We start from the raw sequence: 11,481 nt of genomic DNA, 5'->3' as shown, positions 1-11,481 counted from the left end.
TCTCTTTCACAGGTGTTTCGTTTGTCTTTCTTTCGTTTTAGGAATCTGGAGATCGTGTTTCTGAACTAAGGGAATGGAGACCGGTCATTTCTAGAAAGTGCACAGACCCTCTCTGGCTGCTCCTCTTCTTCCTTTTCTGGGCCGGTTTGGTAAGCGTGCGTTTCCCTGGGAGCTGCGGTTCGCGGAGCTCTGCGTGTGCGAACGGCGCGGGGCGCGGTGTGGGGCTGGGCTGCGCTGTAACGAGCCGCACAGGTGCGGGCAGGGCTGGGTGACTGGGAGCTCCCTTGCTGAGAACGAGTTCGGGCTCTGTTTGGACTCTCATTACTTCTTATCTAACTCTCTGCAGTTTTTCCCTTGTACCGTGTCTCTCTTCTGGTGAATCAGGTCGCTGTCTGTCCTGTGCCCAGGACAGCATGCAGATTTTTAGGAGCAGGTTTTGTGTTTGTAAGCATGAAAGGTTTTCGTGACATATCTGAGCCTACTGAGGAATGAATATGCTATTGATCGGTTTTGGATTGAATTCCTAAGAGCTCTTTTGATGGAAGCTAATGCAGAAGAACATATGTGCATCCTGAGCTCTGTGTAAGCTGAACTTTGCAACTGGGGCAAGGATTTTCAATTTGTGCTTTCTCTGAATGTTTTTATTGCTCAGTTTCTGTAAAATAGTTTAGTGCATAGATAACGTTGTTTTCTCTTGTTTGATCTGAGTTTTTAAAGATTACATGAAAAAGGTGACACTGATTTCTTCCCACAGTGGAAAAGAAATGAAACCATGTGAGTGGTTCTGTGCAGGTGTATATTGCTGGTGCATGGAGATGGACACGCCTCCCAGCAGTCACTCAGCCATCTCTTACTTGGAGTATTTATGGTTGCTATCCAGCTTTCTGCACTTAAAAATAAGACATGCACACAGTGTTTGCCATAGTAATGGCAGTGGACATGCAACTTCCCTCTTTAGAAGTATTGTCAGATTTATTTTTTTTTTGAAAGTCCATTTCAAGTAGAGTTACAGTGCCAACTTCTTTTTTCCCTTTGAAAGCTATTTGATTTTCAACATTTTTTCTATGTAAATAAGTAGGATCTGAAAATAATTTCTTGTTGTAACTAGCATCACATACACAAGTAGTACATCAGCTTTAACAATGGCATCTCTGTAAAGGTCACCATGTTAAGACAGTGTCAATGTGCAAGCATAATTATAAATAGCATTATTTAAATAATTACTGTAAACACAGGCACAGATGAGAATACGTTGAGGACCAAGGAAGTACATACTTACTCATGTATGAGACTCAGTTTTTGCCTAGATACTATCTTTAGACACAAGTTAAAAGTAGAATAACAAAGGCACAGACCTTAATTAGTAAAGCTGTTGTGCTGGATCTGATATGTAAAACCTCTCTCCAGAGCAGCTAATATTCAACTGCTCTGTGCAGGGTGGTAGTGGTTAATGTGGGCTGAGAAGACTTGCAGCTGCCAGCAATTTGCATGTAGCCGCTGAGCCAAGAGCTTTGTCCTTGGTATATGTGAATTGTGGTCTGGTCTCCGTAGGACAGAGGGGATGATTAAATCACCAAGTTCTCCAATGGGTGGAGTGCTATAAATAAGCTGTGGGGAAAAGTGCTCAAGACTTTACCGGCTTCACAGAAGAATTACTGCTTCTTGGCTTTAAAAGGGCGTTTTGGCCCTGATTACTTGGGCAGAGTTTATGCTGCATTCCTAGGCAGAGTGTCTTATGCTGACCAAGTAAGTGTTGCTGCAGCTCAGCCAGCAGGGATGCTGCCTCTTAGGTTTACTGGGAGCTCACCTTCGGTGCTGGGGCTTTGGTACAGCAGAGTATCTAAAAGCTCAGTGCAGTAACACCCAGGTCCACGATGTGGCTCTCTTGAGGTTTTTCAAATGCAGTCAAGAATACGTATTTCTGAAATTTCAGTTAATCTGCATTTTAACTATATTTGTTTTTAAAGTATACCTTTGGTTAAATTCAGTGTTTCAGCAGCTCGGTATTTCAGCAGGTGTGGTTTGAAGGGCACTCTGATAATTGAGAAGCAGTGGCTGCATAGGAAAAGTGCTGTCCGAGTGACCTTGCCCAGTGACACACAGAAGCTTTGGCAGAAGTGGGGTTTAGTACTTTATTGCTACTTTCTAAGTATTTTAATCTGATCCTGTTTTTCTTCTTCTGTGATTTTCTGCTAAATTATTTGATGTGCTTTCTGGAAGACAAGAGGGAAGTCTAAGGAGACAATAGGGCTGAACTTGTCCTCATGACTTGCTCTGGCCTTGTGCAGAAGGGTGAATTTTAGATTTAGTGGTTTGCATTCACAAGACAAAAATAGTCAAGTTGAAAGGAATGTTTACTCATTGGGAGAGAAAAGCTATCGTAGCATGATTTCACATGAAAAAACCTGTTTTTATAGATGTTTGTAACTGGCTATGCTGTGATGGCTGGTGCTGCAGAAAGACTTGTGCTTGGATATGACAGCTTTGGGAACATATGTGGTAGGAAGAATGTTCCTGTAAAAGGGGTGCCCCTTTCTGGAAAGGACATGACTAATAAAAAGTAAGTATCTCAGATAATGTCTAATTAAAGTTACTGTTCTTTAACTGCACCTAACTTCAGGAATATACATCATCTAACTGTCAATCACATGCATATGTACGTGCATACTTCAACTAAAAGGCAAATAAAATGGTGTGGGAATGATGCAAAATGGTGAGCAAAATGGAAATTTAAGGTGGAATTTGAAAATGCATGCCATTGTTCTGCTTTGTGATGATTTCTTCTTAAGTAGGATCTTAGGACTTCTGCCAAACGCTGGTTTGTTGTGGACAAATCTTTGTATTTATGGAAGTTAAATATTGAGGCTACCAGTCATTCTGGAAAATTCCATGCAAGAGAACTAATGCTTGTAGAGGGGTACCCACCTTGGTAGCGTCTCATCTCATTAAAGAAATGAAGTTCAAAAGTATAGCATGTTCTCAAATTGCTTCTTAACCTTTGGCTTCAAAATCCAGTTGTTTCATTGTAAGTGGAAAAAGTTTCATTTGCTTTATAGCACTTTAAAAAGATGGAAAGAAGGCTCAGAATTTAAACCTATGAAAACCAGAAGGCTTGTTTTTTGAAACGAGGATCTTTCTGTCTTTCCAGGTATGTGTTCTTTCTGAATTCATGCAGCCCGGAAATGCAAAGCCTCAAAATCAGTTCAGTTTCCTTGTGCGTGTCTAGTTGTCCACAAGAGCAGCTCAACTCTTTGGAAGACCTCCAGAGTTTTGCAAGGAACAATGGTGTGCAACAGGGAATATGAGTATCTAATATATCTGTAGAACAGTTGAGAAACTTTCACTTTATTATTCTTATGTTTGCTACACTAGGGAGTCATTTCTGACCGTCAGTTTCCGGAATAGTCCATAGCAACCAAAAATAAACCCCCATCTCTGCTTTATTTCAAAGCCATTACAATTTACAATTGTTTCTAGAAATGGTACAGCTCTCTTATGCAGATTGAAAAATTGTTGATACATTCCTGGACAAGTCTGAGATTATCCAGCAGAAAGCTGGCTGCTGACAGTGGCAGTGGGTGAACGGAGCTCATGTGCTATTTGAGAAACTTGTCTAACTGGTTCTTTTCAATTTAATTAAAGCTGTAGTAGAATTATTAATTCCAGAGAAGTACTGGCAGTGTTATCCCTTTTGACATCAGAGCCCAAAGTTTAGTATTCTGTGTAGGTCTTTTTTTTAATTCTGCCGTTGAAGATGAATACGATGTTAGGAGTAGCTGTTGTGCGAAGGAGGCAACTCCAGTTTGTTCATTTCCAACAAATAAATGAAGTAACCTGTGGCCTAGCCCTTATTCCATAGTATACGTATAAACTGCAGTCCATACAGATAGCAATGGTTCTTTTTACTGCACGTCGGAATTCCATTCTTTTTCGTTTTGTTGAATGTTTTGACAAGAGTTTCTATTTCAACTGACAACATTTGTTTTAATTTCATTTTAGGATGCTTTGTCATTATTTAGTTATGTACAGAAAACCATAAACCCTAGTTTCAGTGCAACTGAATAAAATTGCATGAAGTTCCATCCATGTGCTAAAACTGCTTGCATGTTTATGTCAAGGGAGAGGGCAGTATTGCATTTTGAATGGCTTGAATGCACACAGCATTTCTTTCCTAGCAGCGTGATGTAATGGAGCAGAGTATTGTCAGCAGAGTACCTGGCACTGTTCAGTCCAGAGGGTAGGAAATTTAAGCTTCTGGATAGATACGTATTCTGCTTTAAATTATGAGGGCCCTATTCCATTGTGGCGTGTGTCAGTTTAGGTTTTTGTGTTGTCTTAAGGAATAAAAGTTCAGAGCTGAAGTGTTGTACCATGGAACAAACAATGTGCTCACCCTCCATGATGGTCAGTGAATGGTAGTTACAGTTAAGTCTAGAAGATAGAAGATCCCAAGGAAGTTGCTATAGATTTACCTGGTAACTAATTTATTTTATGTTCCTATTGGAATATCAGTGATGAATGTGGCCTGCTAAGGGATCAAAGCAGAAGTGTAAACAAAACTTAGCGTGTTTTTCTCCAGAATTGTAACTAATATTAATTTTCCATTTCTTTTATTTCTTAGGTTCTTGTCTTTGTGTTTACAACCTGAGCATTTCCAGTTACACGCTAAATCCAAAGGCAGCTGAGCTATGTCCCACACTGCCTGTTCCACCAAGGTGAGGAGTGCTGGATGCTTTACAATACCCTGATGTCTGCATAGCTTATTAAGGATTCTTAGTTCCTCACATTCTGTAGATGACGCCATGTAAAATCAGAATGGTTGTGCATTGTTTATTTTTGTACCTGTACCCTTATGGGTTTCTGTGTGTGCCTGAGAACACGCCTGTGTCCTGTCCTGGAATGAGCAAGGACTGCATTCTCTTTTTAGAGATGTTTTCTCTCCAAATCAGGGGCAGAGCATTCCACATGAGAAGTGACTTATTTTCTGCACAAAATTGTTGCTCTCTCCCTTAGCGCTAAAGAAGGGAGCTGTGCTCTCAGACCTCTATTATTATCCTGAACCCGGAAATTACTTGTCAGAGTTATTTCATGGCCAGCTGGCTTGAAGCACAGATCTGTGGACAGCAGGGTCTAATATTTTCCAACATGTTAAGTATGGATATATTGACTTAGTTGTATATTTTTATTTATTATGAGTTAGCGAATCAAAATCCTTAAAACCACTATTTAAAATTCCACTTTATGAAAATACAATAAAGAATTGGAATCTCCATGTTTGCAGAACTAAGTCATCTACTGCTCCAACGAGAAAGCAGAGGGTGAAAACACCAGGAGGGAGCAAGGGACACATGAAGCCATTACCATCCCAGTGGATCAAAGGAAGACATGCAAATTGATGAAAAATATGGCATATTTGACTTTTTAGGCCTTTTCTTATTTGGCAAGGAACTCAGCATATTCATGTTGCACAGTAGTATTTCATCATTGAAGCAAAGCTAGTCAGAGAAGTTTTAATGTGTTGATGAACAAACCTCTCCACTTAGGTATGAATATTTCTTTGATGCAGTGCAGCCTTGCCAGAGTGGAACAATGAATATATTCAATAAGTTAGCTGGAAGAAGTTTTATATGTAGATATCTGGTGGTGTTATATGTACCTTACAAACATTGTTTTGGAGCAGGTTTTAGAATACTTAAATATCCTCAAAATGATGTGAAATGTTCACAGTGAAGTTTACAGCCATGCTCTCATGAGTTTAGGTTTTATGTAAAGACATGGGAGCAGAATGGGTGAAGCCTGGCTAGAAACAGAATAGGAACTATGTGCTGATGGTGAGTGAGATAGTAATCCACTTTTTTCCCCTTGTTGGTCTTGAATTGATGTTCTCACCCAGCATTGCAGGCATGGTGCCACCAAGAGTTTATTTTGCAGATGAAAAATGACGCCACTGCCTGAGCATTTGTAAGAGACTGCTCCTGTGCCCAGAGCCCTGTCCTGCTGGGTCAGACTCCATGTTTACGGTGGAGGCAGGGAGGGGGACTGGTGGGCTGCAGGTGGTGGCTGTCAGCTGCTGCAGCACTGTGCTGGGGGTGCTGGTGTGGTGCTGCAGAGGGCTCAAAAGGAACAGAGCAATAAATCTCCGTGGGTTTCAAACTGTCCAGTAATTAAATCATTTTTCTCTATCTTTGTTTTTAACCTTCCAGTAAATCTTTTCCATTATTTAATCGGTGTGTTCCACAACATGCTGAATGCTATTCCAATTATGCATCTGTCTTGATAAGTGTGGTTAACGAAATGGATGTTTTTCACCGAATTCTGAGTGGAATATTGGCAGGAAGAGATACTGTGATAGGACTGAGTGTTCTTGCACTAGGTAAGATTGCAAATAGAAAAATGAGGTTGTAAACAGAAAGTGAATAGTAGTATTCAATTAAAATGTGAAGTTCAAAATGCTTTTGTTAGTTTCATATTTTTTAATTTAATAATATTGATCTTCAGATTTTTCTGGACAGATTTATTCTCAAGAAAGAATTGGGTTTTTTGTTATGATTAATGTAATAGACTAAAATACAGCGCTAGGAAATATCTGAGGGTGATATGTCTTTTCAGGGGACTGAGAAGCTGTTGATAAAAAGAATAATGCCATTAACATTAATGTTTTGATTTTTAACTTTCATATCCCTCTTTAGAAGTAAAAGCCTGAAATTCTAATAGAATGTTAAGCTTACCTGTAAAGTAAGTAAGAGTTAAGTTAAATGGGTGGTAACACTCATAATAAACTTTGTGTATTTTTCAGCTTTCTCTTTTATAGTGGTTTTGACCTTCAGATTCATTCGGATGCTTCTGGTCCATACTTTGATTGCACTGGTTGTGTTTGGGTTGTTATGTAAGTATACCTTTTATGTAAGGAATACCTTATGTAAGTTTACCTTTTAGCATTCACTAAATGGGGCCATCTCACTGACGTGATGGAGAGGCAGCTGAACAAACAGCTGTCCCTTTCTTGGAGGCCGTCTTTCATAACCATTTCTAAGCAGAGTCCTGCCTGCCTTGGGGTGCCAGCATCTGGCTCTGCCGTCCTAGCTGCTGAGTGTTGGGATGATTATCAGTTTTAATTCTTTATAGATGTCTGGAAATGACATTTCTTTTGGCTGATGAATGCAGCTATGGAAATACTGCTGTTTCACAAGAAAGTGTAGTGAAGTTTTACATTGCCTGCTTCGGAAAGGGAGAACTGTGGGAGTGTGTCCAGTTAAAGCTTGCCATTCTGTAACAGCTTCTTATTTCCTCAACAAAATTATATGGCTGAGTTTTAGAATAGCTGCAAGTAAACCAAATCATCTGCTGGGCTTGTACTTCAGCCTAACAGCCTATGATGTGAATTTTCTCTGTGATCACTGACATTGTACCTTTCCTACATGATAGCTCCTGAGCAGAGCTGGGGGTGGGCAGAGAGGTTGTGGGGAGGCAGCCTGGGGAGGCACTGCCTGCTTTCATGCTGCTTGTTTGCTGCAGTTGTCTCGGGTGTCCTCTGGTGGCTCTACTATGACTACAGGAATGATCCTAGCACTGAACTGGAAACAGAAAAGGAGAATGTAAAATTTCTATTTGGGTATGCCATCTTCTCTACAACAGTTACAGTAAGTAGTATTTTACAGCAAGCAGTAATTGGGCTGTGGCTTGAAAACTTGAACTGCGATGGTTTTGCGACAATAAGAATAATCCCTTATTTCTTTCAGATTTGAAAAACAGAATCAATGACTGCTTATAGTCTTTTATATAGTTTTGTATCTTCATTATGAAGCTCATTGGTCAGCTCCAGGCTCTGCCACATTTCAGCTCTATATAAACAGTACTATCATCAGTTTTGTAGAAATGCAGTTCTGTTCCATACCTGTTGCCCTGTGTATCAGCTAGCTGGAGAATTGTGAGTGAGCAGAGAGGCACTGGCTCCTAGTGAGCACAACCTGTACATTCAGCCCACCCTGACAGTTCAAGAGAGGAGTGGTTTTGTTACACCATGGAAGGGGCAGGCAGAGCACAGGCAGCAGTGTCTCTGCCTCATGCTACAGGGTGAAATTCTGCTTTTCTCTTATTACCCTTGTTTTCTAACAGAAAACCTGACTCTGTCTTGCAACTTTTGAAGAGTTTCTCATTGTGATGCAGTGTAAAAGGAGTCATTGCTCAGTCTGAGTGTACAGTCTGTAGTTTGTGAAACATTTGTCAAAAAGATGGCATCTCTGTTTTCTTAAAGCAGAATAGGATCCACAGGCTGGGATTCACTGGATGTGAACAGTCTGATGCTTTATGGGTGAAAATAAAAATGTTATAGATCAGATATTTTCATATTCTCTGTGAGTTATCAACAATGAGCTTTTAGCTGTTCTTAATAAAAGAGTAGGAAGGGTTTCATTTTGGTTGTAGGACTTGAGGAACATCTGCTGCTGCAGGCTGCTCTTTGCAGAGCAGGCAAGAAAACTGGTGGTAAACCAACCAGCTGCCACTGGTTGCGTTTGTTATTTTATAAATTCCAGCCTTTTTTTTTTTTTTAAATGCTGTTCATAGCTGTCAAATACAAAAAAAATTGTGAGGTTGTGAGTTTTTTGCATCTTGGTGGTGGTGGTTGGTTGGTTTTTGCTTTGGGAAGAAAGATTATTTAAATAAGGTTTCATTTTACATCTGCTTTGCATCCATGTATACCCAGCCAGTTTGGTTTGGCTACTCCTACCACTGTGAACAGCAGTAAGCTGACTGGAGTAGAAGGAAGTTTACATGTTCATAACATACAGGATATATGAAAGCAGTATGCTGTGCCTAACATACCTCTGTGTTCATTGCTGTAAAGAAAAATAAATTGTTTCCATTGCATGAGTTACAGACTTGTGTTCCATTTTATTTTAAGGAAACAGTAGTAACGCTTTTATAGAATTAATTTTGTGAAATCAAAGATTTTAATTCACAGGCTCCTTGAGAATATAGGCAGTATCTTAGGAAGCATTTCCAGCACACAGTGTTTGTGAAAAATGTCATGTCTTTGTGAAAGCTATATCCCCTGGACACACTTGACAACTTTACATACTTCTTTTGAGGAAAAAAAAACAAAACTAATAATAATTATTTCTTTTCTCTAACAGGTTGTTCTGCTTTCCCTTATACTTGTGCTAAGAAAAAGGCTTCAGTCCACTGTACAGCTCTTTCAGATTGTTGGTAAAATAATCGGCAGAATCCCTTTCCTTCTGTTCCAACCACTTTGGACCTTTCTGATTCTGATTGTCTTCTGGGTATTTTGGGTTGCTGTGCTGCTTAGCTTAGGAACTGCAGGTAAGTGTATGCTTTGCTTCTTTCTTATGAATGCTGTTTCCTAAGTTCAGTTCTTAAGTATGGGACCCTCTGGTCTTATGTGGGCTAGCCTTGTTATACAGCTGTTACCCTTCCCTTCCCTCTTTCTCTTGCTGAAGTCATTGCTAAAGTTCTGTGAATCACAGCACTACAGAAGAGAGAATTTTTGTTCCTAGGTGTGGGCTTTACTTGTTTTCTTTCTCAGTTATTTAGCTTATGATCAAATCATGATGGATATGTGTATATGTTTGATGTATTTAAATGAAGAAAGCCACATTCTCATTTTGTAACTGCACTGAATGTTGTGTCCTCCCTCCTGTTCATCTCCTCTGACTATAAACAATGTTCAGTTGTCATGGAGGCAGTGGTCTGTGAGCAGTACTTTATTGACAATTGCTATAATTATTTAGACTGGTACAATAGTATCTGGATCGATCTAGACACTCTTGAGATTGTAGAGGAGGTGCTCTATAGAGAAAGTCAATTCTTTATGAAGGATCTGTAAGAAGACCAGATTATGAGCATAGTATAACAGACAAACTGCTATCAGATCTGCCACTGATTGGACAGTGGGTAACTTGGTTGCTGTCCCTTGGCCAAGCATCACTGTGAGGGAAGGGGAGGTTGTCCTTGTGAATGTCATCTGAAGGAAGACAGCTAGGCTGGTTGTGTGTAACTCTGGAGATAATTCTTCATGCAGATGTCTGCTTTTGTCCATAGGAAGCATTGTGATTTAGGTGTTAGTTTTGTTTTGTTTTGTTATGTTTTCATTTTGAATTTCTGTAGCTTCTGCTAAGAGTCAGTTGTCCTCTGGATTAGAATTTGTGCAGAACTGGAGCAGGTAGAGACAGCTGTTTGTCATAGAAGCTTTACTTATTCATGAGTTTGTTTTCTTCTGAATCTTTGTGGCACTTCGTGCATGGAGAAGCAAATGCAGCCAAACTATTCTGATGCTTAAGTCTGATTATTTTGTCTTGTGATTCTGCCACTGCTTGAGCCTGTGGTCCTGGCCAGAAAAGCCTCCAACTTTTCTGTAGTTGAAGCCCTTCTGCAAAACTGGCAGTATTCCTGTCACTGTGGGGCAGAGACCTCACTCCTGTCCCATGGCACCTTCCCTCACACCCACTTCACTTGCAGCCAGAGACATCATCTCTCTGCACTGTGCATCAGTCACCTGCTGCTTAGGCTAGAGCAGAATTCATTTTCCTCCAATTTTCACTGGTGAGCTATGCAGGTAAAACAAAATGAATTCTAACAAGTGGATTTGCTAAATATATAATTAACAGATACTATTAGAGAAAATACTATATGCTAGACTTTAAGCTGAGCTGACATCTTTCCTGTAAGAATATTCACTGGTTTATTCTAAATAAGCACATATAAGGATGTGAAGCTTGCCTTTGTCGAACATAAATTTAGACTATACCAACTGAATCTGTCATACTGAAATGTGGCAATTATGAAAAGAAATGTTTTAGCTCGTGGTGATAAGTGCTGAATGGGGAACGAGTCAGATACTTCCTTAGATGTTTTTACAGATTTGCAGGAAAGCAGTGAGTTGCAGATTCCATAAATAAATCCCGTGAAAATTACCTTTTGGAGACTTTTTTATGATTTTTTTCCATGTTGCGCTATTTTCCCTTATTGATTGTATACTTTGTGCTAGACTATTCCACTCAACTCTTTTTTTTCTGCTGGCTCGGGGAGTAGGATTCAAGGTTTGGGACTGGCTGTAACATGCAGAGTGCAACGGAGCTCTCCTGGCTCAGAGGCATTTTACTTTTTCTTCTTTCTCAATCACAGCAGGGATGCTGATGTTTCCAGAGAGTGATACCCATAAGGTGGTACAGAAGGCAGCATCATAATGTTGCTGCACTGTAGAGTGGTGGTGAAATTTCTAGCATGCTCTGAGTTTTCAGGGAATCGATTTCTTGCAGTTTCAGCATAAAAGAGAAGGTTGTTTCCAGGCACTTAATTATCAGTATATTTCTCACATGGGGAGTCTTGTAAAACATATGTTTTGACTGAGACCTTCCCCCAGGAAGTTCTTAATGGAGATGTCGATTCTTTAAGTTTTCTGTTAACAAATAGGGTGTTAATATTTAGAAATATAAATGTGCATTTGATAAATAACCCATACTA

General features: G+C 39.8%; 1 protein-coding gene across 7 annotated transcripts in view; it reads left to right on the top strand.

Moving 5' to 3' along the window:
- Positions 1-11,481, top strand: part of SLC44A3 (solute carrier family 44 member 3) — a 38,498-nt gene that overhangs the window by 305 nt on the left and 26,712 nt on the right. For 6 of the 7 annotated variants that reach the window (XM_085231867.1, XM_085231872.1, XM_085231870.1 and 3 more), the window contains exons 2-9: positions 42-149; positions 2,418-2,560; positions 3,149-3,285; positions 4,622-4,715; positions 6,204-6,373; positions 6,797-6,886; positions 7,516-7,640; positions 9,135-9,321. In XM_085231867.1, the coding sequence (XP_085087993.1) occupies positions 42-149; positions 2,418-2,560; positions 3,149-3,285; positions 4,622-4,715; positions 6,204-6,373; positions 6,797-6,886; positions 7,516-7,640; positions 9,135-9,321 (1,054 nt within the window). Of the gene's footprint in view, positions 1-41; positions 150-440; positions 583-2,417; positions 2,561-3,148; positions 3,286-4,621; positions 4,716-6,203; positions 6,374-6,796; positions 6,887-7,515; positions 7,641-9,134; positions 9,322-11,481 lie in introns of those variants that run through there. The other variant, XM_085231871.1, reaches the window with a different exon arrangement.

This window comes from Meleagris gallopavo, chromosome 10 (genome assembly GCF_905368555.1).
Source record: "Meleagris gallopavo chromosome 10, MGAL_WU_HG_1.1, whole genome shotgun sequence".
In the NCBI taxonomy this organism is placed as follows: domain Eukaryota; kingdom Metazoa; phylum Chordata; class Aves; order Galliformes; family Phasianidae; genus Meleagris; species Meleagris gallopavo.
The sequence above is the reverse complement of the archived record's forward strand: the minus strand, read 5'-3'. Positions and strand labels throughout refer to the sequence as shown.